This window comes from Ornithodoros turicata, chromosome 3 (assembly GCF_037126465.1).
Source record: "Ornithodoros turicata isolate Travis chromosome 3, ASM3712646v1, whole genome shotgun sequence".
Lineage (NCBI taxonomy): Eukaryota > Metazoa > Arthropoda > Arachnida > Ixodida > Argasidae > Ornithodoros > Ornithodoros turicata.
In genome coordinates, this window is record NC_088203.1 from 4,235,334 (window position 1) to 4,262,706 (window position 27,373).

The 27,373-nt window shown below is 50.1% G+C and overlaps 1 protein-coding gene across 1 annotated transcript in view; it reads right to left on the reverse strand.

Moving 5' to 3' along the window:
• LOC135387851 (uncharacterized) overlaps positions 1 to 27,281 on the reverse strand; it is a 28,154-nt gene extending 873 nt beyond the window's left edge. The window contains exon 1 of the mRNA XM_064617014.1: positions 128 to 27,281. Within this exon, the coding sequence (XP_064473084.1) occupies positions 128 to 26,955 (26,828 nt within the window). The 5' untranslated portion in view covers positions 26,956 to 27,281. The remainder of the gene's footprint in view (positions 1 to 127) is intronic.
• Positions 27,282 to 27,373: the final 92 nt, after the last annotated feature.

A 27,373-nucleotide genomic window follows, 5' to 3' on the forward strand; every position in this document is an offset into this window, starting at 1 on the left:
CTTTCGTGTTCCCTAGTCTCGGTGTTTTACATTATGCGTACAGTTTCTGTTAGCGGTTCAGTGCTAGAAGCCTTTACCGATAAGACCTACACTGTTATGCTTTACTACACATCACAACGTCACTGACCTCTCACTGCTGGTTTCAGATTCCTTTGTCTCTGGCTTAGCGTCGCAAGTAATGTCGCCAGTTTCATACGCCCTCGACGTAGACGGTTGGTCCATCGTGTATCCAGGTTCGTGAATAACGCTGGTTCTCCTAATATCCGGCGGGACTGTGGTAGTGGAAGGTCTTCTTGGCCTGCTCGGGCCAGGTCTTGTTCCAAAGCCAACGTCTTGCGATCCTTCACCCATGCACGGCGCTTCGGGATGCCTGTGAGCGCTCCTTGAATCATCTTCAACGGGAACGTACTGAATCGCCTGCAGGCTTTCTACCCCGGGTAATGGCTCAAAGAACCGATACGGTGGCTCGGGGGCTGCCGTGAACAAGTGTGTCTCTTGCGCACTTTGTCTTCGAATGTCTTCCACATGAGAGTGAAGTGCGGAGAGGGCGTCGGGGTCATACGTTTCTGCTCCGTCGATAAAGTTAGGTTCAGCGGTGCATTGTGCAATAACAGGAACTGCAATCACAGCTGTACCCGTTGCAGCTGCCGCTGGTACAGTCGCGATCGCGATCTGTTCTGCGCCGAGATCTTGAAACCCCTGAACGGCTCTCTGGACGTCAGCACGTTGCTCGGTTGGAACTTCAAATTGCCGATACTGTGTCCTGACGCCATGTGACCTCGGCACAACTCCACCGAACTCCAGTGCTTCTCTTAGGTCGAAAACCAGAGTGCGCAAAGATGGCATTTCCTGCAGGGCTCTACGTGTTCGAGCTACATCAGAAGGCCTTATGATGCTGTCTGTCACAACGTCAATGTAGTGTTCTGACTGCAATGGGGGCAGGACGAAGTCTTCAGTCGGTTCGCTTAGCTTCTGGCCTAGGGATGGCGGGGCAGGAGCTTTAGGAGGCTTAGGCGACTTTTCGACCCCCTTACGGGACCTTAGCTTTTTGTCTGGTTTTTTGCGCTTCCTAGTGGCCTTGGTCACGTCAGTTCCTTTTCGGGATGCTGTCACTCCTGTCGGTGCTTTGCCTTCATCCTTAGTTACCTTTTCTTCGAAAGTCTCGTCTCCCACAGCAGATGAGGTCCGATCTTGCGTTTCCCTATCCTCTGCTTGTGCGGCCTCCTGTTTGTACAGGGGTAGCGAGTGCCTCGGGTGGCTAAATTGTGTTGGCTGAGCATTCAGTATTCCGGTCAAGATTTCTTTCTGGTAGTGTGGGTCAGTGATGTCTTCATGCATTTTGGGTCGATGCAGGGGTTTCGTAGGTGTTTCTGGTGCAGTGTCTTGTGGCTCCTCCGCCACATAGTCCGAGACTTCTGAAGAGCCTACACCGGGAATGCTAGTCTCCGATGAAGTCTCCCCTTTCGCTGGTTTCGGACGACGAATAGCAGCCCCCAATGCTGGCAAAGTTGTGCACGGTACTGCGTCACCTGATAACGTTTTCTCGAGCCTTGTTCCTGGGATAGTAGTGATAACAGTCGGTGGCCGCCTCTGTTGCTCACCCCGGTCCTCCCCACGACCTGCTGCTGCAGAGGTTACCTTTGACTGCCGATATAACGCTACCTCTTTAGATGTCGCTTGCGTTGAACTGTCATCCGTTGTTTCTTTGACATAGTCTTCGCTGAGAAAGCTTTGAATAACGTCTTCTTTACTCCGTTCTGCTGTGTTCTCGGGTCCCTCGGCGCCAGCACTAGGTAGGGCGGTGTGGCCATACTTGCGTCTTTTCTGTGGCGTGTCTGAAGAACCAGGCGGTGGCGGGGGCCCCTGGTCAGTAGATTGAAGCTTTTGAGTTGAGCTACGCGACGGTTTATCCCTTGTTAGTCTAAACAGTACGATTTCCGATGTATCAACCTCTGTCGTCATGGATTTGATGAATGTTTCGTCCTCGTCTGCCCCCCTTGTTGTCGTAAAAGTGGTTTCCAATTCTCTCATGGCAGCCTCCGTAGCTTCTTTGTCGAGAGGTTCTGTCACCTGCTCTGTGGTAATGGACCGGTTCACGACTTCTTTTAATATGTTGTCTGCCTGTGATCCTGGGACGGCGTACTCTGCGTATGCTTGCCGAAGACTATCGGCCGTCTCTCGGTCTATGCGCTGCGTTACCTCTACCTTCTCCGTGGAGTATATCACTTTCTCCACGGAATACATTCTCCCTTTTCCTAACCGGTCTCGAGCAGTCAAAGGTCCTCGTGTTTCACTGTCGGCAATGCCGGTCGAGTCAAAGTCTAGTCGTCGTTTTGACTTTACGGACTTTATCACCGTCTTCGTGACGTCGTCCACTTGCTCTTCGGCTTCTGGCGGTACGGGGAAAGGTGTAGGTTCCTCTTCCATGGCTGGCAAACGTGCAGCCTCTTTCCTCAGTTGTTTTTCAGTCATTTCCTTTTCGGGAGGCACAGCTTCCTCCGCCTTGCCTCCACGAATTTCCGTGGGTGGCAGATGTGGCGTCTCTTTCTGAAGTGCAGCTATTATGGCTTCTCCTTCAAGAATCGAAATGCTTTCTGCACTTTCTACTTTCATTTTCAGAGTCGGCAAATGTGGTGTCTGCCTCTCAAGTGCAGCTATGATGGCTTCTCCTTCAAGAACTGCAGCTTCTTTTTCCTCAACCTCGGGGACTTCCTCCACTTCACCCTGCAGACGCGGTAGATGCGGTATTTTTCTCTGAAGTGCCGCTATTATGGCCTCTCCTTTAAGAACGGCAGCTGCCTTTTCTTTGTCTGAAACGTCCTCTTTTACAGGAGGGACCTGTTTCTCAACTTTTACGTCACCTTTAACTCGTGCTGCCACGTCTTCAATCACATCCTTTTCTGAAATGGCGGCTTCCTCTAGCGCAGCGCCGGGCCCCTTTTCAGGGACTGGTGGAGGAGCTTCTTCCTCAACTATTGGGGCCACTTCTTTCTTCCACCTCTCCCTCGTGCCTGCGAGAGCTGTGCCGGACAACGTCGCCTCGAGCACAGACACGTCATCTGGGAAGGCATCATCAGCGATTTCCAAGTCCAGACTGATTTCTGCAGGGTGAGGTTGTGCCAACTTCACTGGAGGAAATGACGGCTCTTCGGGGGGCCCAGTCACAGCCGAGATCGCTTCGCGCTCTTCAGCAGATATTTCAGATTTTACAATCTCAGGTACTTTCTCTTCGATTGGCCGTTCTGCTTTCCAAGGTGGGAGACCGGCTATAGCTGAACCAGATAGTGTCGCCTCAACTACGCCTACGTCGTCTGGATAGGCGTCGTCATCTATCTCGCTCTCAAGGCCGGTGTCAACCTTTTCAGGCGGTGGCGACGTTTTCTTTTCGGGCACCTCTGCTCCAGTCTGCACTTCGCTAATAAACTTCTCTTCTTCAGCAGGCGCAGTCGCCTTCTGTGGTTCCATTGTCAAAGTCCCTCCTTCAAGCGGAACGCCAACATCCGTAGTTACGCCTTCTGTAGTACCGGGTAGGGCTGCTTCCTGTACTGGCCTCACTTCTTCCTCATAGGACACTTGCTCTGGCTTTTCGACAGAAGTTATTGTTGGCTCTAAGAAAGGCTGCACAAGCACTTTCGAGATGTCCACAGTATACTGTTCTGGTTCCGTCGCGGCTTCTGGATAACGGAACTCCGTCGGTCCCCATGCGTACTCAGCTACACTGGGCGGACCTGGTCGTTCCTCTTCACTTGGATGCACGTAGAAAAATTTGGAGCCCTTCTTGGCTTGAACTTTGCCCTTTCTTTTTAACTCCGCCGGGGGACCCTTACGTCTTCCGCGTCCCTCGTCTAAGCGCTCTTCTGACGTGGTATGACGAGGTGCTAATGGTTCTTCCAGGTGCACATGTGGTCGCGTCTCTTCGGCGCGCCTTGTTTCAAGTGCTGCTGCACCTACTTCAGCACTGACGTCCTCTTTCTGAGGTACCTCACCTTCGTATGCCACTACAGCCGTTGCACTCAGCCGTAGGGGAACTAACTCAGTCGGGGTGGAAAGCTCAAGACGTGGTGCGACTTCATGAGATGGTACCACTCTGCCTTCAGAGGGGACGACAGCTGTCATCTGGGTTACAGGCACAAGTTCTGTAGAAACAATCTGCTTTATACCTGGAGGCACGCGCTCAGCCTCTGTAATTACAATGGGAGCTTCTGCAGCGGCAGGAGCAGGGGAGGCTATAAATTCATCTCGCGATGGGACAACAGCTGCAGGCTCCAGGATAGGTACAAGTTCTGTTGAAACAGTCGGCTTCACAACTCGAGGCATGGGTTCAGCAGCTCCTGCTGCCTCTCTGATTGCAACGGCAGCAGTAGAGGACGGTACCAGTTCCCCGGACGGCACCACGGCTGTAATAACCGCTAATTCCTTAGTTGGTACAACAGGCACAGCAGGCAGCACTTCGGCTGTTACAACTTCACCGATAGGCGCTGCTGGCACAATATCTTTTGTTGAAGGGGTCTTCAAAGTTGCTGGAAGTACCTCCGCAGTGGATACTTCACCGAGAGGAGAAGCTGACACGATATCTTTTGCGGACGGTACTGCCAGGGGAGCAGGAAATACTTCCGGTATGGCAACTTCACCGACAGGAAGAGCAGACACGATATATTGGGTCAATTGTACTTGTGGTACTTTCAGTGGAGCAGGCAGTACCTCTGTTGCTATTTCACCGGGTTCAGCAGTGGCCACAGGAGCGGGTAATACAGCTGCTGTTGCTACTTCTCCGGCTGAAGCGGCCGGCACAATACCCTTAGCTCCTGGTTCTTCCAAAGGAGTAGGTAATGCCACGGCCGCTACCAGTTCGCCGACAGGAGCAGGTTGCACCATATCTTTCTCAGATGGATATTTCAGTGGAGCAGGTAATACTTCTGCCGTTACGACTTCACCGACTGGAGCAGCAGGCACAATTTCCTGAGCTCTTGCGGCTTCAAATGGAGTAGGTAGTACTTCGACCGTTGCTAATTCCCCGACAGCAGCAGGTAGCACAATGTCTTTGGCAGACGGGTATTTCACTGGAGGAGGTAATACTTCTGCCGCTACGACTTCGCCAGCTGGAGCAGCGGGCACAATGTCTTTAGCTTCACGTGCTTCCAAAGGACTAGGTAATGCTGCAACAGGTACTAGTTCACTGACAGGAGCAGGTGACACCATATCTTTGGCTGAAGGTGCCTTCACGGGAGCTGGTAATACTTCTGCCGTTACTACTTCGGCGGCTGGGGCAGCAGGCGTAATTTTCTGAGCTCCTGATGCTTCCACAGGAGTAGGTAATACTTCTACCGTTGCTAATTCCCCTACAGGAGCAGGTGGCACAATGTTTTTGGCAGATGGATATTTCACAGGAGCAGGAAATACTACTTCCGTTACGACTTCGCCGGCTGGAGCAACAGGCGCAATATCTTTAGCTCCCGGTGCTATCAAACGAGTATGTAATAGTTCTGCTGTTGCTAATTCACCCACTGGGGCAGCTTTTACAATATCTTTATCAGACGGTGCTTGCAATGGAGCAGGCAATAGTTCCACAGATACTATTTCGCCTACTGGTGGTCCTTTCAAAGGAGCAGGATGTACCTCCTCGGCCACTACTTCACCGAGTTGAACAGATGGCACAACATACTTAGCAGATGGCACTTCCAGAGAAGCAGGCAATACTTCTGCTAGTGCAACTTCACTAGCTGCTGCAGCCGGCATAATATCCCTGGCCGGCGGTGCTTCAATTAGGGCGGGAAGTACCTCTACCGTTGCTACTGCACCGACTGGAGCAGCTGGCACAATATCTTTGACAGACGGTGCTTCGACTGTGGCAGGTATTACTTCCGCCGCTGCTACTTCGCCGACCAGAGCAGAGGGCACAATATCCATACCTAACGGTGCTCCCAAAGCAGCAGCAGACACTTCTGCCATTCCTACTTTGCTCACGTGAGCAGCTGGCACAATCTCTTTGGCAGTTGGTTCTTCTGCCTTTGCTTCCTCGCCAATTTGAGTAACCAAACTAGGCTGAACCTTATCTTCGGGTTTCTTGCGTTCCTCCCGGGCACTCGGAAGAGCAGCTTCTCCGACAGTTACCTTTGTAGGATAAGCTTTCCCCTCAATTTCATCGACAAGGAGGTCAGTCGTCACAAGGGGCCCCGCCACAGTAGTCTTTGGCAGTGGTAAGTGTGCCTCTGCATAGTCTGTAGAAGACTTAGGAGTGCGTGACTCTACACTTTTGAATGCAGCATCCTGACTTGTCGAGGTTTCTATCTCTTCAGCTGTATGGTACGTGGCAGTAGATTCTTTCTTAGAGCCTTGACTAACACTCTCACGTTTTATCTGGAGTTCTTCTGAGATAGTTTCATGCACACCTAGCTGCTCCAGTACAGAGGCCTTTTCTTTAATTGCAGCTGGCACAGCAGCTGCTGTCTCAGGGACCTTCTCTTCGAAACGTTTCCATGGCAGTTCCTTCTCCACATCAGGGGATATTTCTGGTCCAGCTCTACCAGATGTCAGTGTGCGATACCGTTCATCCATTTCTGGTAAACCCTCGTGATATGCTCCAGTTAACTGTTCCCTCGCAGTGATAATCTCAGGCACGCCCAGCTGCTCCTCCACAGAAGCCTTCTCTTTAATTGCAGCTGGAACAACAGCCGGTACTTCAGAGACCTTTTCTCCTTCGTAGCGTTTCCAAGGCAGCTCTTTCTCAGCATCAGGGGGTATTCGTGGTCCAGCTCTAGCCGACGTAAGTGCGCGATACCGTTCATCAGTTTCTGGTAACTCCTCGTGATATGCTCCAGTTAACTGTTCCCTCGCAGTGATAATCTCAGGCACGCCCAGCTGCTCTAGTACAGACGCCTTTTCTTTAACTGCAGCTGGCACACCGGCCGGTGCTTCAGGGACCTTCTCCGCTTCGAAGCGTTTCCAAGGCAGTTCCTTCTCTATATCAGGGGAGATTTGTGGTCCAGCTTTACCCGATGCCAGTGTGCGATACCGTTCATCCAATTCTGGTAAACCCTCGTGATAGGCTCCAATTAATTGTTCCCTGGCAGTGATAATCTCTGGCGCGCCCAGCTGCTCCTCCACAAAAGCCTTCTCTTTAATTGCAGCAGGAACAACAGACGGTACTTCAGGGATCTTTTCTCCTTCGTAGCGTTTCCAAGGCAGCTCTTTCTCAGCATCAGGTGGTATTCGTGGTCCCGCTGTAGCCGATGTTAGTGCGCGATACCGTTCATCCATTTCTGGTAATTCCTCATGATACGCTCCAGTTAACTGTTCTCTTGAAGTTAAAATTTCACGGACACCGAGCTGCTCTAGTACAGAAGCCTTTTCTTTAACTGCAGCTGGTACAACAGCCGGTGCTTCAGGGACCTTCTCCGCTTCGAAACGTTTCCAAGGCAGTTCCTTCTCCACGTCAGGAGATATTTCTGGTCCAGCTCTACCTGATGTCAGTGTGCGATACCGTTCATCCAATTCTGGTAAACCCTCGTGATAGGCTCCAGTTAACTGTTCCCTCGCAGTGATAATCTCTGGCACGCCCAGCTGCTCCTCCACAGAAGCCTTCTCTTTAATTGCAGCTGGAACAACAGCCGGTACTTCAGGGACCTTTTCTCCTTCGTAGCGTTTCCAAGGCAGCTCTTTCTCAGCATCAGGGGGTATTCGTGGTCCAGCTCTAGCCGACGTAAGTGCGCGATACCGTTCATCAGTTTCTGGTAACTCCTCGTGATATGCTCCAGTTAACTGTTCCCTCGCAGTGATAATCTCTGGCACGCCCAGCTGCTCCTCCACAGAAGCCTTCTCTTTAATTGCAGCTGGAACAACAGCCGGTACTTCAGGGACCTTTTCTCCTTCGTAGCGTTTCCAAGGCAGCTCTTTCTCAGCATCAGGGGGTATTCGTGGTCCAGCTCTAGCCGACGTAAGTGCGCGATACCGTTCATCAGTTTCTGGTAACTCCTCGTGATATGCTCCAGTTAACTGTTCCCTCGCAGTGATAATCTCAGACACGCCCAGCTGCTCTAGTACAGACGCCTTTTCTTTAACTGCAGCTGGTACAACGGCCGGTGCTTCAGGGACCTTCTCCGCTTCGAAGCGTTTCCAAGGCAGTTCCTTCTCAGCATCAGGGGGTATTCGTGGTCCAGCTCTAGCCGACGTAAGTGCGCGATACCGTTCATCAGTTTCTGGTAACTCCTCGTGATATGCTCCAGTTAACTGTTCCCTCGCAGTGATAATCTCAGGCACGCCCAGCTGCTCTAGTACAGACGCCTTTTCTTTAACTGCAGCTGGTACAACGGCCGGTGCTTCAGGGACCTTCTCCGCTTCGAAGCGTTTCCAAGGCAGTTCCTTCTCTATATCAGGGGAGATTTGTGGTCCAGCTCTACCCGATGTCAGTGTGCGATACCGTTCATCCAATTCTGGTAAACCCTCGTGATAGGCTCCAATTAATTGTTCCCTGGCAGTGATAATTTCTGGCGCGCCCAGCTGCTCCTCCACAAAAGCCTTCTCTTTAATTGCAGCTGGAACAACAGCCGGTACTTCAGGGACCTTCTCTCCTTCGTAGCGTTTCCAAGGCAGCTCTTTCTCAGTATCAGGGGGTATTCGTGGTCCCGCTGTAGCCGATGTTAGTGCGCGATACCGTTCATCCATTTCTGGTAATTCCTCATGATACGCTCCAGTTAACTGTTCTCTTGAAGTTAAAATTTCACGGACACCTAGCTGCTCTAGTACAGAAGCCTTTTCTTTAACTGCAGCTGGTACAACAGCCGGTGCTTCAGGGACCTTCTCCGCTTCGAAACGTTTCCAAGGCAGTTCCTTCTCCACGTCAGGAGATATTTCTGGTCCAGCTCTACCTGATGTCAGTGTGCGATACCGTTCATCCATTTCTGGTAAACCCTCGTGATATGCTCCAGTTAACTGTTCCCTCGCAGTGATAATCTCAGGCACGCCCAGCTGCTCCTCCACAGAAGCCTTCTCTTTAATTGCAGCTGGAACAACAGCCGGTACTTCAGGGACCTTTTCTCCTTCGTAGCGTTTCCAAGGCAGCTCTTTCTCAGCATCAGGGGGTATTCGTGGTCCAGCTCTAGCCGACGTAAGTGCGCGATACCGTTCATCAGTTTCTGGTAACTCCTCGTGATATGCTCCAGTTAACTGTTCCCTCGCAGTGATAATCTCTGGCACGCCCAGCTGCTCCTCCACAGAAGCCTTCTCTTTAATTGCAGCTGGAACAACAGCCGGTACTTCAGGGACCTTTTCTCCTTCGTAGCGTTTCCAAGGCAGCTCTTTCTCAGCATCAGGGGGTATTCGTGGTCCAGCTCTAGCCGACGTAAGTGCGCGATACCGTTCATCAGTTTCTGGTAACTCCTCGTGATATGCTCCAGTTAACTGTTCCCTCGCAGTGATAATCTCAGACACGCCCAGCTGCTCTAGTACAGACGCCTTTTCTTTAACTGCAGCTGGTACAACGGCCGGTGCTTCAGGGACCTTCTCCGCTTCGAAGCGTTTCCAAGGCAGTTCCTTCTCAGCATCAGGGGGTATTCGTGGTCCAGCTCTAGCCGACGTAAGTGCGCGATACCGTTCATCAGTTTCTGGTAACTCCTCGTGATATGCTCCAGTTAACTGTTCCCTCGCAGTGATAATCTCAGGCACGCCCAGCTGCTCTAGTACAGACGCCTTTTCTTTAACTGCAGCTGGTACAACGGCCGGTGCTTCAGGGACCTTCTCCGCTTCGAAGCGTTTCCAAGGCAGTTCCTTCTCTATATCAGGGGAGATTTGTGGTCCAGCTCTACCCGATGTCAGTGTGCGATACCGTTCATCCAATTCTGGTAAACCCTCGTGATAGGCTCCAATTAATTGTTCCCTGGCAGTGATAATTTCTGGCGCGCCCAGCTGCTCCTCCACAAAAGCCTTTTCTTTAATTGCAGCTGGAACAACAGCCGGTACTTCAGGGACCTTCTCTCCTTCGTAGCGTTTCCAAGGCAGCTCTTTCTCAGTATCAGGGGGTATTCGTGGTCCCGCTGTAGCCGATGTTAGTGCGCGATACCGTTCATCCATTTCTGGTAATTCCTCATGATACGCTCCAGTTAACTGTTCTCTTGAAGTTAAAATTTCACGGACACCTAGCTGCTCTAGTACAGAAGCCTTTTCTTTAACTGCAGCTGGTACAACAGCCGGTGCTTCAGGGACCTTCTCCGCTTCGAAACGTTTCCAAGGCAGTTCCTTCTCCACGTCAGGAGATATTTCTGGTCCAGCTCTACCTGATGTCAGTGTGCGATACCGTTCATCCATTTCTGGTAAACCCTCGTGATATGCTCCAGTTAACTGTTCCCTCGCAGTGATAATCTCAGGCACGCCCAGCTGCTCCTCCACAGAAGCCTTCTCTTTAATTGCAGCTGGAACAACAGCCGGTACTTCAGGGACCTTTTCTCCTTCGTAGCGTTTCCAAGGCAGCTCTTTCTCAGCATCAGGGGGTATTCGTGGTCCAGCTCTAGCCGACGTAAGTGCGCGATACCGTTCATCAGTTTCTGGTAATTCCTCGTGATATGCTCCAGTCAACTGTTCCCTCGCAGTGATAATTTCTGGTGCGCCCAGCTGCTCCTCCACAAAAGCCTTCTCTTTAATTGCAGCTGGAACAACAGCCGGTACTTCAGGGACCTTCTCTCCTTCGTAGCGTTTCCAAGGCAGCTCTTTCTCAGTATCAGGGGGTATTCGTGGGCCAGCTCTAGCCGATGTTAGTGCGCGATACCGTTCATCCATTTCTGGTAATTCCTCATGATACGCTCCAGTTAACTGTTCTCTTGAAGTTAAAATTTCACGGACACCTAGCTGCTCTAGTACAGACGCCTTTTCTTTAACTGCAGCTGGTACAACGGCCGGTGCTTCAGGGACCTTCTCCGCTTCGAAGCGTTTCCAAGGCAGTTCCTTCTCTATATCAGGGGAGATTTGTGGTCCAGCTCTACCCGATGTCAGTGTGCGATACCGTTCATCCAATTCTGGTAAACCCTCGTGATAGGCTCCAATTAATTGTTCCCTGGCAGTGATAATTTCTGGCGCGCCCAGCTGCTCCTCCACAAAAGCCTTCTCTTTAATTGCAGCTGGAACAACAGCCGGTACTTCAGGGACCTTCTCTCCTTCGTAGCGTTTCCAAGGCAGCTCTTTCTCAGTATCAGGGGGTATTCGTGGTCCCGCTGTAGCCGATGTTAGTGCGCGATACCGTTCATCCATTTCTGGTAATTCCTCATGATACGCTCCAGTTAACTGTTCTCTTGAAGTTAAAATTTCACGGACACCTAGCTGCTCTAGTACAGAAGCCTTTTCTTTAACTGCAGCTGGTACAACAGCCGGTGCTTCAGGGACCTTCTCCGCTTCGAAACGTTTCCAAGGCAGTTCCTTCTCCACGTCAGGAGATATTTCTGGTCCAGCTCTACCTGATGTCAGTGTGCGATACCGTTCATCCATTTCTGGTAAACCCTCGTGATATGCTCCAGTTAACTGTTCCCTCGCAGTGATAATCTCAGGCACGCCCAGCTGCTCCTCCACAGAAGCCTTCTCTTTAATTGCAGCTGGAACAACAGCCGGTACTTCAGGGACCTTTTCTCCTTCGTAGCGTTTCCAAGGCAGCTCTTTCTCAGCATCAGGGGGTATTCGTGGTCCAGCTCTAGCCGACGTAAGTGCGCGATACCGTTCATCAGTTTCTGGTAACTCCTCGTGATATGCTCCAGTTAACTGTTCCCTCGCAGTGATAATCTCTGGCACGCCCAGCTGCTCCTCCACAGAAGCCTTCTCTTTAATTGCAGCTGGAACAACAGCCGGTACTTCAGGGACCTTTTCTCCTTCGTAGCGTTTCCAAGGCAGCTCTTTCTCAGCATCAGGGGGTATTCGTGGTCCAGCTCTAGCCGACGTAAGTGCGCGATACCGTTCATCAGTTTCTGGTAACTCCTCGTGATATGCTCCAGTTAACTGTTCCCTCGCAGTGATAATCTCAGACACGCCCAGCTGCTCTAGTACAGACGCCTTTTCTTTAACTGCAGCTGGTACAACGGCCGGTGCTTCAGGGACCTTCTCCGCTTCGAAGCGTTTCCAAGGCAGTTCCTTCTCAGCATCAGGGGGTATTCGTGGTCCAGCTCTAGCCGACGTAAGTGCGCGATACCGTTCATCAGTTTCTGGTAACTCCTCGTGATATGCTCCAGTTAACTGTTCCCTCGCAGTGATAATCTCAGGCACGCCCAGCTGCTCTAGTACAGACGCCTTTTCTTTAACTGCAGCTGGTACAACGGCCGGTGCTTCAGGGACCTTCTCCGCTTCGAAGCGTTTCCAAGGCAGTTCCTTCTCTATATCAGGGGAGATTTGTGGTCCAGCTCTACCCGATGTCAGTGTGCGATACCGTTCATCCAATTCTGGTAAACCCTCGTGATAGGCTCCAATTAATTGTTCCCTGGCAGTGATAATTTCTGGCGCGCCCAGCTGCTCCTCCACAAAAGCCTTTTCTTTAATTGCAGCTGGAACAACAGCCGGTACTTCAGGGACCTTCTCTCCTTCGTAGCGTTTCCAAGGCAGCTCTTTCTCAGTATCAGGGGGTATTCGTGGTCCCGCTGTAGCCGATGTTAGTGCGCGATACCGTTCATCCATTTCTGGTAATTCCTCATGATACGCTCCAGTTAACTGTTCTCTTGAAGTTAAAATTTCACGGACACCTAGCTGCTCTAGTACAGAAGCCTTTTCTTTAACTGCAGCTGGTACAACAGCCGGTGCTTCAGGGACCTTCTCCGCTTCGAAACGTTTCCAAGGCAGTTCCTTCTCCACGTCAGGAGATATTTCTGGTCCAGCTCTACCTGATGTCAGTGTGCGATACCGTTCATCCATTTCTGGTAAACCCTCGTGATATGCTCCAGTTAACTGTTCCCTCGCAGTGATAATCTCAGGCACGCCCAGCTGCTCCTCCACAGAAGCCTTCTCTTTAATTGCAGCTGGAACAACAGCCGGTACTTCAGGGACCTTTTCTCCTTCGTAGCGTTTCCAAGGCAGCTCTTTCTCAGCATCAGGGGGTATTCGTGGTCCAGCTCTAGCCGACGTAAGTGCGCGATACCGTTCATCAGTTTCTGGTAATTCCTCGTGATATGCTCCAGTCAACTGTTCCCTCGCAGTGATAATTTCTGGTGCGCCCAGCTGCTCCTCCACAAAAGCCTTCTCTTTAATTGCAGCTGGAACAACAGCCGGTACTTCAGGGACCTTCTCTCCTTCGTAGCGTTTCCAAGGCAGCTCTTTCTCAGTATCAGGGGGTATTCGTGGGCCAGCTCTAGCCGATGTTAGTGCGCGATACCGTTCATCCATTTCTGGTAATTCCTCATGATACGCTCCAGTTAACTGTTCTCTTGAAGTTAAAATTTCACGGACACCTAGCTGTTCTAGTACAGAAGCCTTTTCTTTAACTGCAGCTGGTACAACGACCGGTGCTTCAGGGACCTTCGCTTCGAAGCGTTTCCAAGGCAGTTCCTTCTCCACATCAGGGGATATTTCTGGCCCAGCTCTACCCGATGTCAGTGTGCGATACCGTTCATCCAATTCTGGTAAACCCTCGTGATAGGCTCCAGTTAACTGTTCCCTCGCAGTGATAATCTCTGGCGCGCCCAGCTGCTCTTCCACGGAACCCTTCTCTTTAATTGCAGCTGGAACAACAGCCGGTACTTCAGGGACCTTCTCTCCTTCGTAGCGTTTCCAAGGCAGCTCTTTCTCAGTATCAGGGGGTATTCGTGGTCCAGCTCTAGCCGATGTTAGTGCGCGATACCGCTCATCAATTTCTGGTAATTCCTCATGATACGCTCCAGTTAACTGTTCTCTTGAAGTTAAAATTTCACGGACACCTAGCTGCTCTAGTACAGAAGCCTTTTCTTTAACTGCAGCTGGTACAACAGCCGGTGCTTCAGGGACCTTCTCCGCTTCGAAACGTTTCCAAGGCAGTTCCTTCTCCACATCAGGAGATATTTCTGGCCCAGCTCTACCCGATGTCAGTGTGCGATACCGTTCATCCATTTCTGGTAAATCCTCGTGATACGCTCCAGTTAGCTGTTCCCTGGCAGTGATAATTTCTGGCGCGCCCAGCTGCTCCTCCACAAAAGCCTTCTCTTTAATTGCAGCTGGAACAACAGCCGGTACTTCAGGGACCTTCTCTCCTTCGTAGCGTTTCCAAGGCAGCTCTTTCTCAGTATCAAGGGGTATTCGTGGTCCAGCTCTAGCCGATGTTAGTGCGCGATACCGCTCATCCATTTCTGGTAATTCCTCATGATACGCTCCAGTTAACTGTTCTCTTGAAGTTAAAATTTCACGGGCACCTAGCTGCTCTAGTACAGAAGCCTTTTCTTTAACTGCAGCTGGTACAACAGCCGGTGCTTCAGGGACCTTCTCCGCTTCGAAACGTTTCCATGGCAGTTCCTTCTCCACATCAGGAGATATTTCTGGCCCAGCTCTACCCGATGACAGTGTGCGATACCGTTCATCCATTTCTGGTAAACCCTCGTGATAGGCTCCAGTTAACTGTTCCCTCGCAGTGATAATCTCTGGCGCGCCCAGCTGCTCTTCCACGGAAGCCTTCTCTTTAATTGCAGCTGGAACAGCAGCCGGTAATTCAGGGACCTCTCCTTTGTACAGTTTCCAGGGCAGCTCTTTCTCAGCATCAGGGGATATTCGTGGTCCAGCTCTAGCCGACGTAATTGCGCGATACCGTTCATCCATTTCTGGTAATTCCTCATGATACGCTCCAGTTAACTGTTCTCTTGAAGTTAAAATTTCACGGACACCTAGCTGCTCTAGTACAGAAGCCTTTTCTTTAACTGCAGCTGGTACAACAGCCGGTGTTTCAGGGACCTTCTCCGCTTCGAAACGTTTCCAAGGCAGTTCCTTCTCCACATCAGGAGATATTTCTGGCCCAGCTCTACCCGATGTCAGTGTGCGATACCGTTCATCCATTTCTGGTAAATCCTCGTGATACGCTCCAGTTAGCTGTTCCCTGGCAGTGATAATTTCTGGCGCGCCCAGCTGCTCCTCCACAAAAGCCTTCTCTTTAATTGCAGCTGGAACAACAGACGGTACTTCAGGGACCTTCTCTCCTTCGTAGCGTTTCCAAGGCAGCTCTTTCTCAGTATCAGGGGGTATTCGTGGTCCAGCTCTAGCCGATGTTAGTGCGCGATACCGCTCATCCATTTCTGGTAATTCCTCATGATACGCTCCAGTTAACTGTTCTCTTGAAGTTAAAATTTCACGGACACCTAGCTGCTCTAGTACAGAAGCCTTTTCTTTAACTGCAGCTGGTACAAGAGCCGGTGCTTCAGGGACCTTCTCCGCTTCGAAACGTTTCCAAGGCAGTTCCTTCTCCACATCAGGAGATATTTCTGGCCCAGCTCTACCCGATGTCAGCGTGCGATACCGTTCATCCATTTCTGGTAAATCCTCGTGATACGCTCCAGTTAGCTGTTCCCTGGCAGTGATAATTTCTGGCGCGCCCAGCTGCTCCTCCACAAAAGCCTTCTCTTTAATTGCAGCTGGAACAACAGCCGGTACTTCAGGGACCTTCTCTCCTTCGTAGCGTTTCCAAGGCAGCTCTTTCTCAGTATCAGGGGGTATTCGTGGTCCAGCTCTAGCCGATGTTAGTGCGCGATACCGCTCATCCATTTCTGGTAATTCCTCATGATACGCTCCAGTTAACTGTTCTCTTGAAGTTAAAATTTCACGGACACCTAGCTGCTCTAGTACAGAAGCCTTTTCTTTAACTGCAGCTGGTACAACGACCGGTGCTTCAGGGACCTTCGCTTCGAAGCGTTTCCAAGGCAGTTCCTTCTCCACATCAGGGGATATTTCTGGCCCAGCTCTACCCGATGTCAGTGTGCGATACCGTTCATCCAATTCTGGTAAACCCTCGTGATAGGCTCCAATTAATTGTTCCCTGGCAGTGATAATCTCTGGCGCGCCCAGCTGCTCCTCCATGGAAGCCTTCTCTTTAATTGCAGCTGGAACAGCCGGTACTTCAGGGACCTTCTCTCCTTCGTAGCGTTTCCAAGGCAGCTCTTTCTCAGCGTCAGGGGATATTCGTGGTCCAGCTCTAGCCGACGTAATTGCGCGATACCGTTCATCCATTTCTGGTAATTCCTCATGATACGCTCCAGTTAACTGTTCTCTTGAAGTTAAAATTTCACGGACACCTAGCTGCTCTAGTACAGAAGCCTTTTCTTTAACTGCAGCTGGTACAACAGCCGGTGCTTCAGGGACCTTCTCCGCTTCGAAACGTTTCCAAGGCAGTTCCTTCTCCACGTCAGGAGATATTTCTGGTCCAGCTCTACCTGATGTCAGTGTGCGATACCGTTCATCCATTTCTGGTAAACCCTCGTGATATGCTCCAGTTAACTGTTCCCTCGCAGTGGTAATCTCAGGCACGCCGAGCTGCTCCTCCACAGAAGCCTTCTCTTTAATTGCAGCTGGAACAACAGCCGGTACTTCAGGGACCTTTTCTCCTTCGTAGCGTTTCCAAGGCAGCTCTTTCTCAGCATCAGGGGGTATTCGTGGTCCAGCTCTAGCCGACGTAAGTGCGCGATACCGTTCATCAGTTTCTGGTAACTCCTCGTGATATGCTCCAGTTAACTGTTCCCTCGCAGTGATAATCTCAGACACGCCCAGCTGCTCTAGTACAGACGCCTTTTCTTTAACTGCAGCTGGTACAACGGCCGGTGCTTCAGGGACCTTCTCCGCTTCGACGCGTTTCCAAGGCAGTTCCTTCTCTATATCAGGGGAGATTTGTGGTCCAGCTCTACCCGATGTCAGTGTGCGATACCGTTGATCCATTTCTGGTAATTCCTCATGATACGCTCCAGTTAACTGTTCTCTTGAAGTTAAAATTTCACGGACACCTAGCTGCTCTAGTACAGAAGCCTTTTCTTTAACTGCGGCTGGTACAACAGCCGGTGCTTCAGGGACCTTCTCCGCTTCGAAGCGTTTCCAAGGCAGTTCCTTCTCCACATCAGGGGATATTTCTGGCCCAGCTCTACCCGATGTCAGTGTGCGATACCGTTCATCCATTTCTGGTAAATCCTCGTGATACGCTCCAGTTAGCTGTTCCCTGGCAGTAATAATCTCTGGCACGCCTAGCTGCTCCTCCACGGAAGCCTGCTCTTTAACGGCAGCTGGAACAGCAGCCGGTAATTCAGGGACCTCTCCTTCGTACCGTTTCCAGGGCAGCTCTTTCTCAGCATCAGGGGATATTCGTGGTCCAGCTCTAGCCGACGTAAGTGCGCGATACCGTTCATCAGTTTCTGGTAACTCCTCGTGATATGCTCCAGTCAACTGTTCTCGGGCAGTGATAATCTCTGACACGCCCAGCTGCTCCTCCACAGAAGCCTTCTCTTTAATTGCAGCTGAAACAACAGCCGGTACTTCAGGGACCTTCTCTCCTTCGTAGCGTTTCCAGGGCAGCTCTTTCTCGGCCTCTGGGGATATTCGTGGTCCAGCTCTAGCCGATGTTAGTGCGCGATACCGTTCATCAATTTCTGGTAACTCTTCGTGATACGCTCCAGTTAACTGTTTCCTCGCAGTCGGAATTTGAGTCTCCAACTGCCCCTGCATTAATGCTTCTCGTTCGATTGCGGATGGTAGAAGGGGCATCCCTTCTGGAGTCCACATTTCCATGCTGGGTGTTTTTCTCTCGGCCCCACGGGAGGGCGAGATGCCAGCTGTATCAAATGTAAATGTGTGAAACAGCCGTGCCTCTTCAGTCCCGAGAGTAGGGGCTTCAAGCACACCCAACTGCTGCTTGACAGAAGCCTGCTCCAAGACAGCTGCAGGAACAGGTTCTGCTCTACTGATCCTATCTCTTTGAATCCTCCAGGGCAGTTCCGTCAATGGTGCGATCTCAGGTGTAACAGCACCTGATGAGACTGGGTAGTAATGCGGACCTGCTTCAATTTCCACGGACTGTGGAACCTCCTTTACTTCTGCAAACAAATCTTTCGCTGGTTCTACACTTGGAACTTTCCCAGTAGCCTCAACTTCACTTACTTCTGCAAGTAATTCCTTTACGGCTTCAGCTTGTGGAGCTACCTCTTTTACTTTCAGGGGCACTTCCTTCGCAATTACTTCTTCAAAAGGAGGCAGTCTTGGTATCACTTTCTCAAGTTGCTGTATCTTAGCTTCTGCTCTCAGAATTGCTTCCTTATCTAAGGCAGCAGCCTCCGCTACTTCAGCAGCAGCTTCTGTGACACCCTTTACTGCTGGATAGAATTCTTTAGGGGCCACCTCGACAGCCCCCTTTACTTTCTTTTCAACGGCTGCTTCCTCACTCGGGGTTATCGCCTCAACCTCGACGTAAGGAGGCAGATGTGGGGTTCTCTTCTGGAGTTCCTGTATGAGGGCTTCTCCTCTTTGAATGGCTCTTGTATCAAGGGCTGGAGCTGGTGCTACAGCAGCGGCCTCCACTTCGGCCTCTTTTAATTCGATCTTCTCTTCAGGAGGTAATTTCTTCTCCACTTTTGGAGCCGCCTCTTCGATCTTCTTTACACCCGGAGGCTGTTCCTTTTCAGCTTCCCGTGGTGGGACTCCAGGAAAAGATGGGATACTACCAGACAGCGTTGCTTCGAGCACGTCGGCACGGTCTGGATAAGCGTCCTCTTCTGGAACTTCCTTTACTTCCGCTAACAAATCTTTCGCTGCTTCGACTTTTGGAACTTCTCGTTGGACCTCAACTGCTTTTACTTCTGGAAGTAATTCCTTAGCACCTTCAACTGTTGGAGGTGCTTCAACAGCCTCCTTAACTTCCAGTGGCGCTTCCTTTGTAATTACTTCTTGAAAAGGAGGCAACCTTGGTATCTTTTTCTGAAGCTCCATTATGATTTCTTCACCCTTGAGGATTGCTGCTTCCTCACTCGTGGTGATCGCCTCAACCTCTACGTAAGGAGGCAGATGTGGTGTTCTCTTCTGGAGTTCCTCTATGATGGCCTCTCCTCTTTGAATGGCTCTTGCGTCAAAGGCTGGAGGTGGTGCTACAGCAGCGGCCTCCACTTCAGCCTCTTTTAATTCGATCTTCACTTCAAGAGGTAATTCCTTCTCCACTTTTGGAGCTGCCTCTTCCATCTTCTTTACACCCGGAGGCGGTTCCTTTTCAGCTTCCCGTGGTGGGACTTCAGGAAAAGATGGGATACTACCAGAGAGCGTTGCTTCGAGCACATCGGCACGGTCTGGATAAGCGTCCTCCTCTGGGACTTCCTTTACTTCTGCGAACAAATATTTCGCTGCTTCGACTTTTGGAACTTCTTGTAAGACCTCAGCTCCTTTCACTTCTGGAAGTAATTCCTTAGCACCTTCAACTGTTGGAGGTGCTTCAACAGCCTCCTTAACTTCCAGTGGCGCTTCCTTTGTAATTACTTCTTGAGAAGGAGGCAACCTTGGTATCTTTTTCTCAAGTTCCATTATGATTTCTTCTCCCTTGAGAATTGCTGCTTCCTCAGTCGGGGTTATCGCCTCAACCTCGACGTAAGGAGGCAGATGTGGTGTTCTCTTCTGGAGTTCCTGTATGATGGCCTCTCCTCTTTGAATGGCTCTTGTATCAAGGGCTGGAGGTGGTGCTACAGCAGCGACCTCCACTTCGGCCTCTTCTGATTCGATCTTCACTTCAAGAGGTAATTCCTTCTCCACTTTTTGAACCGCCTCTTCGATCTTTTGTAGGACCGGAGGCTGTTCCTTTTCAGCTTCCCGTGGTGGGACTTCAGGAAAAGATGGGATACTACCAGAGAGCGTTGCTTCGAGCACATCGGCACGGTCTGGATAAGCGTCCTCCTCTGGGACTTCCTTTACTTCTGCGAGCAAATATTTCGCTGCTTCGACTTTTGGAACTTCTTGTAGGACTTCAGCTCCTTTCACTTCTGGAAGTAATTCCTTAGCACCTTCAACTGTTGGAGGTGCTTCAACAGCCTCCTTAACTTCCAGCGGCGCTTCCTTTGTAATTACTTCTTGAGAAGGAGGCAACCTTGGTATCTTTTTCTCAAGTTCCATTATGATTTCTTCTCCCTTGAGAATTGCTGCTTCCTCAGTCGGGGTTATCGGCTCAACCTCGACGTAAGGAGGCAGATGTGGTGTTCTCTTCTGGAGTTCCTGTATGATGGCCTCTCCTCTTTGAATTGCTCTTGTATCAAGGGCTGGAGGTGGTGCTACAGCAGCGGCCTCCACTTCGGCCTCTTTTAATTCGATCTTCATTTCAAGAGGTAATTCCTTCTCCACTTTTGGAGCCACCTCTTCGATCTTCTTTACACCCGGAAGCTGTTCCTTTTCAGCTTCCCGTGGTGGGACTTCAGGAAAAGACGGGATACTACCAGAGAGCGTTGCTTCGAGCACGTCGGCACGGTCTGGATAAGCGTCCTCCTCTGGGACTTCCTTTACTTCTGCGAACAAATATTTCGCTGCTTCGACTTTTGGAACTTCTTGTAGGGCCTCAGCTCCTTTCACTTCTGGAAGTAATTCCTTAGCACCTTCAACTGTTGGAGGTGCTTCAACAGCCTCCTTAACTTCCAGTGGCGCTTCCTTTGTAATTACTTCTTGAGAAGGAGGCAACTTTGGTATCTTTTTCTCAAGTTCCATTATGATTTCTTCTCCCTTGAGAATTGCTGCTTCCTCAGTCGGGGTTATCGCCTCAACCTCGACGTAAGGAGGCAGATGTGGTGTTCTCTTCTGGAGTTCCTGTATGATGGCCTCTCCTCTTTGAATGGCTCTTATATCAAGGGCTGGAGGTGGTGCTACAGCAGCGACCTCCACTTCGGCCTCTTTGGATTCGATCTTCACTTCAAGAGGTAATTCCTTCTCCACTTTTTGAACCGCCTCTTCGATCTTTTTTAGGACCGGAGGCTGTTCCTTTTCAGCTTCCCGTGGTGGGATCTCACGAAAAGATGGGATACTACCAGAGAGCGTTGCTTCGAGCACGTCGGCACGGTCTGGATAAGCGTCCTCCTCTGGGACTTCCTTTACTTCTGCGAACAAATATTTCGCTGCTTCGACTTTTGGAACTTCTTGTAGGACTTCAGCTCCTTTCACTTCTGGAAGTAATTCCTTAGCACCTTCAACTGTTGGAGGTGCTTCAACAGCCTCCTTAACTTCCAGCGGCGCTTCCTTTGTAATTACTTCTTGAGAAGGAGGCAACCTTGGTATCTTTTTCTCAAGTTCCATTATGATTTCTTCTCCCTTGAGAATTGCTGCTTCCTCACTCGGGGTTATCGCCTCAACCTCGACGTAAGGAGGCAGATGTGGTGTTCTTTTCTGGAGTTCCTGTATGATGGCCTCTCCTCTTTGAATTGCTCTTGTATCAAGGGCTGGAGCTGGTGCTACAGCAGCGGCCTCCACTTCAGCCTCTTTTAATTCGATCTTCACTTCAAGAGGTAATTCCTTCTCCACTTTTGGAGCCGCCTCTTCGATCTTCTTTACACCCGGAGGCTGTTCCTTTTCAGCTTCCCGTGGTGGGACTTCAGGAAAAGACGGGATACTACCAGAGAGCGTTGCTTCGAGCACGTCGGCCCGGTCTGGATAAGCGTCCTCCTCTGGGACTTCCTTTACTTCTGCGAACAAATATTTCGCTGCTTCGACTTTTGGAACTTCTTGTAGGACCTCAGCTCCTTTCACTTCTGGTAGTAATTTCTTAGCACCTTCAACTGTTGGAGGTGCTTCAACAGCCTCCTTAACTTCCAGTGGCGCTTCCTTTGTAATTACTTCTTGAGAAGGAGGCAACCTTGGTATCTTTTTCTCAAGTTCCATTATGATTTCTTCTCCCTTGAGAATTGCTGCTTCCTCACTCGGGGTTATCGCCTCAACCTCGACGTAAGGAGGCAGATGTGGGGTTCTCTTCTGGAGTTCCTGTATGAGGGCCTCTCCTCTTTGAATGGCTCTTGTATCAAGGGCTGGAGCTGGTGCTACAGCAGCGGCCTCCACTTCGGCCTCTCTTAATTCGATCTTCTCTTCAGGAGGTAATTTCTTCTCCACTTTTGGAGCCGCCTCTTCGATCTTCTTTACACCCGGAGGCTGTTCCTTTTCAGCTTCCCGTGGTGGGACTTCAGGAAAAGATGGGATACTACCAGAGAGCGTTGCTTCGAGCACGTCGGCACGGTCTGGATAAGCGTCCTCCTCTGGGACTTCCTTTACTTCTGCGAACAAATATTTCGCTGCTTCGACTTTTGGAACTTCTTGTAGGACTTCAGCTCCTTTCACCTCTGGAAGTAATTCCTTAGCACCTTCAACTGTTGGAGGTGCTTCAACAGCAACCTTAACTTCCAGCGGCGCTTCCTTTGTAATTACTTCTTGAGAAGGAGGCAACCTTGGTATCTTTTTCTCAAGTTCCATTATGATTTCTTCTCCCTTGAGAATTGCTGCTTCCTCACTCGGGGTTATCGCCTCAACCTCGACGTAAGGAGGCAGATGTGGGGTTGTCTTCTGGAGTTCCTGTATGAGGGCCTCTCCTCTTTGAATGGCTCTTGTATCAAGGGCTGGAGCTGGTGCTACAGCAGCGGCCTCCACTTCGGCCTCTCTTAATTCGATCTTCTCTTCAGGAGGTAATTTCTTCTCCACTTTTGGAGCCGCCTCTTCGATCTTCTTTACACCCGGAGGCTGTTCCTTTTCAGCTTCCCGTGGTGGGACTTCAGGAAAAGATGGGATACTACCAGAGAGCGTTGCTTCGAGCACGTCGGCACGGTCTGGATAAGCGTCCTCTTCTGGAACTTCCTTTACTTCCGCTAACAAATCTTTCGCTGCTTCGACTTTTGGAACTTCTCGTTGGACCTCAACTGCTTTTACTTCTGGAAGTAATTCCTTAGCACCTTCAACTGTTGGAGGTGCTTCAACAGCCTCCTTAACTTCCAGTGGCGCTTCCTTTGTAATCACTTCTTGAGAAGGAGGCAACTTTGGTATCTTTTTCTCAAGTTCCATTATGATTTCTTCTCCCTTGAGAATTGCTGCTTCCTCAGTCGGGGTTATCGCCTCAACCTCGACGTAAGGAGGCAGATGTGGTGTTCTCTTCTGGAGTTCCTGTATGATGGCCTCTCCTCTTTGAATGGCTCTTGTATCAAGGGCTGGAGGTGGTGCTACAGCAGCGACCTCCACTTCGGCCTCTTTTGATTCGATCTTCACTTCAAGAGGTAATTCCTTCTCCACTTTTTGAACCGCCTCTTCGATCTTTTTTAGGACCGGAGGCTGTTCCTTTTCAGCTTCCCGTGGTGGGACCTCACGAAAAGATGGGATACTACCAGAGAGCGTTGCTTCGAGCACGTCGGCACGGTCTGGATAAGCGTCCTCCTCTGGGACTTCCTTTACTTCTGCGAACAAATATTTCGCTGCTTCGACTTTTGGAACTTCTTGTAGGACTTCAGCTCCTTTCACTTCTGGAAGTAATTCCTTAGCACCTTCAACTGTTGGAGGTGCTTCAACAGCAACCTTAACTTCCAGCGGCGCTTCCTTTGTAATTACTTCTTGAGAAGGAGGCAACTTTGGTATCTTTTTCTCAAGTTCCATTATGATTTCTTCTCCCTTGAGAATTGCTGCTTCCTCACTCGGGGTTATCGGCTCAACCTCGACGTAAGGAGGCAGATGAGGTGTTCTCTTCTGGAGTTCCTGTATGATGACCTCTCCTCTTTGAATGGCTCCTGTATCAAAGGCTAGAGGTGGTGCTACAGCAGCGACCTCCACTTCGGCCTGTTCTAATTCGATCTTCTCTTCAAGAGGTAATTCCTTCTCCACTTTTGGAGCTGCCTCGACAGCTTCTTCTAGTTTCTTTTCAACGTCTTCTTCGAGAGGAGGTAGCCTTTGCATCTTTTTCTGAAGTTCCATTATCATTTCTTCTCCTCTGAGAATTGCTGCTTCATCAACCGGGGTTATCGCCTCAACCTCGACGTAAGGAGGCAGATGTGGTGTTCTCTTCTGGAGTTCCTGTATGATGGCCTCTCCTCTTTGAATGGCTGTTGTATCAAGGGCTGGAGGTGGTGCTACAGCAGCGGCCTCCACTTCAGCCTCTTTTAATTCGATCTTCACTTCAAGAGGTAATTCCTTCTCCACTTTTGGAGCCGCCTCGACAGCTTCTTCTAGTTTCTTTTCAACGTCTTCTTCGAGAGGAGGTAGCCTTTGCATCTTTTTCTGAAGTTCCATTATCATTTCTTCTCCTCTGAGAATTGCTGCTTCATCAACCGGGGTTATCGCCTCAACCTCGACGTAAGGAGGTAGATGTGGTGTTCTCTTCTGGAGTTCCTGTATGATGGCCTCTCCTCTTTGAATGGCTGTTGTATCAAGGGCTGGAGGTGGTGCTACAGCAGCGGCCTCCACTTCAGCCTCTTTTAATTCGATCTTCACTTCAAGAGGTAATTCCTTCTCCACTTTTGGAGCCGCCTCGACAGCTTCTTCTAGTTTCTTTTCAACGTCTTCTTCGAGAGGAGGTAGCCTTTGCATCTTTTTCTGAAGTTCCATTATCATTTCTTCTCCTCTGAGAATTGCTGCTTCATCAACCGGGGTTATCGCCTCAACCTCGACGTAAGGAGGTAGATGTGGTGTTCTCTTCTGAAGTTCCTGTATGATGGCATCTCCTCTTTGAATGGCTCTTGTATCAAAGGCTGGAGGTGGTGCTCCAGTAGCAGCCTCCACTTCGGCCTCTTTTAATTCGATCTTCTCTTCACGATGTAATTCCTTCTCCACTTTTGGAGCTGCCTCGACAGCTTCTACTTTCTTTTCAACGGCTTCTTCGAGAGGATGTAGCCTTTGCATCTTTTTCTGAAGTTCCATTATGATTTCTTCTCCTTTGAGAACTGCTGCTTCATCAACCGGGGCTATCACCTCAGCCTCTGCGTAAGGAGGCAGATGTGGTGTTCTCTTCTGGAGTTCCTGTATGATGGCCTCTCCTCTTTGAATGGCTCTTGTATCAAAGGCTGGAGGTGGTGCTCCAGTAGCGGCCTCCACTTCGGCCTCTTTTAATTCGATCTTCTCTTCAGGAGGTAATTCCTTCTCCACTTTTGGAGCCGCCTCTTCGATCTTCTTTACACCCGGAGGCTGTTTCTTTTCAGCTTCCCGTAGGGGGACTTCAGGCAATGACGGGATACTACCAGAGAGCGTTGCTTCGAGCACGCCCACACTGTCTGGATAGGAGTCCTCTTCTGGAACTTCCTTTACTTCGTCTAACAAATCTTTCGCTGCTTCGACTTTTGGAACTTCCATCAAGACCTCCAATTTCCTTGCTTCTGGATGTGTTTCCTTTGGAGCTTCAACTTTTGGAGGTGCTTCAACAGCCTCCAAAACTTCCAGCGGCGCTTCCTTTGTAATTACTTCTTGAAAAGGAGGCAACCTTGGTATCTTTTTCTGAAGTTCCATTATGATTTCTTCCCCTCTGAGAATTGCTGCTTCATCAACCGGGGCTATCACCTCAGCCTCTGCGTAAGGACGCAGATGTGGTGTTCTCTTCTGGAGTTCCTGTATGATGGCCTCTCCTCTTTGAATGGCTTTTGTATCAAAGGCTGGAGGTGGTGCTCCAGTAGTGGCCTCCACTTCGGCCTCTTTTAATTCGATCTTCTCTTCAGGAGGTAATTCCTTCTCCACTGTTGGAGCCGCCTCTTCGATCTTCTTTACACCCGGAGGCTGTTTCTTTTCAGCTTCCCGTAGGGGGACTTCAGGCAATGACGGGATACTACCAGAGAGCGTTGCTTCGAGCACGCCCACACTGTCTGGATAGGAGTCCTCTTCTGGAACTTCCTTTACTTCGTCTAACAAATCTTTCGCTGCTTCGACTTTTGGAACTTCCATCAAGACCTCCAATTCCCTTGCTTCTGGATGTGTTTCCTTTGGAGCTTCAACTTTTGGAGGTGCTTCAACAGCCTCCAAAACTTCCAGCGGCGCTTCCTTTGTAATTACTTCTTTAAAAGGAGGCAACCTTGGTATCTTTTTCTGAAGTTCCATTATGATTTCTTCCCCTCTGAGAATTGCTGCTTCATCAACCGGGGCTATCATCTCAGCCTCTGCGTAAGCAGGCAGATGTGGTGTTCTCTTCTGGAGTTCCTGTATGATGGCCTCTCCTCTTTGAATGGCTCTTGTATCAAAGGCTGGAGGTGGTGCTCCAGTAGCGGCCTCCACTTCGGCCTCTTTTAATTCGATCTTCTCTTCAGGAGGTAATTCCTTCTCCACTTTTGGAGCCGCCTCTTCGATCTTCTTTACACCCGGAGGCTGTTCCTCTTCAACTTCCCGTATAGGGACTACAGGTAAAACCAGTATACTACCAGAGAGCGTTGCTTCGAGCACGCCCACACTGTCTGGATAGGAGTCCTCTTCTGGAACTTCCTTTACTTCGTCTAACAAATCTTTCGCTGCTTCGACTTTTGGAACTTCCATCAAGACCTCCAATTCCCTTGCTTCTGGATGTGTTTCCTTTGGCGCTTCAACTTTTGGAGGTGCTTCAACAGCCTCCTTAGCTTCCAGCGGCGCTTCCTTTGCAATTACTTCTTGAAAAGGTGGCAACCTTGGTATCTTTTTCTGAAGTTCCGTTATGATTTCTTCTCCTTTGAGAACTGCTGCTTCATCAAACGGGGCTACCACCTCAACCTCTACGTAAGCAGGCAGATGTGGTGTTCTCTTCTGGAGTTCCTTTATGATGGCTTCTCCTGTTTGAATGGCTCTTGTATCAAAGGCTGGAGGTGGTGCTCCAGGAATGGCCTCCACTTCGGCCTGTTTTAATTCGATCTTTTCAGGAGGTAATTCCTTCTCCACTTTTGGAGCCGCCTCTTCCATCTTTTCACCCAGAGGCTGTTCCTCTTCAACTTCCCGTATAGGGACTACAGGTAAAACCAGTATACTACCAGAGAGCGTTGCTTCGAGCACGCCCACACTGTCTGGATAGGAGTCCTCTTCTGGAACTTCCTTTACTTCGTCTAACAAATCTTTCGCTGCTTCGACTTTTGGAACTTCCATCAAGACCTCCAATTCCCTTGCTTCTGGATGTGTTTCCTTTGGAGCTTCAACTTTTGGAGGTGCTTCAACAGCCTCCTTAGCTTCCAGTGGCGCTTCCTTTGCAATTACTTCTTGAAAAGGTGGCAACCTTGGTATCTTTTTCTGAAGTTCCGTTATGATTTCTTCTCCTTTGAGAACTGCGCTTCATCAAACGGGGCTACCACCTCAACCTCTACGTAAGCAGGCAGATGTGGTGTTCTCTTCTGGAGTTCCTTTATGATGGCTTCTCCTGTTTGAATGGCTCTTGTATCAAAGGCTGGAGGTGGTGCTCCAGGAATGGCCTCCACTTCGGCCTGTTTAATTCGATCTTTTCAGGAGGTAATTCCTTCTCCACTTTTGGAGCCGCCCACTTCCGATCTTTTCCCCCCCCTCGTATGAT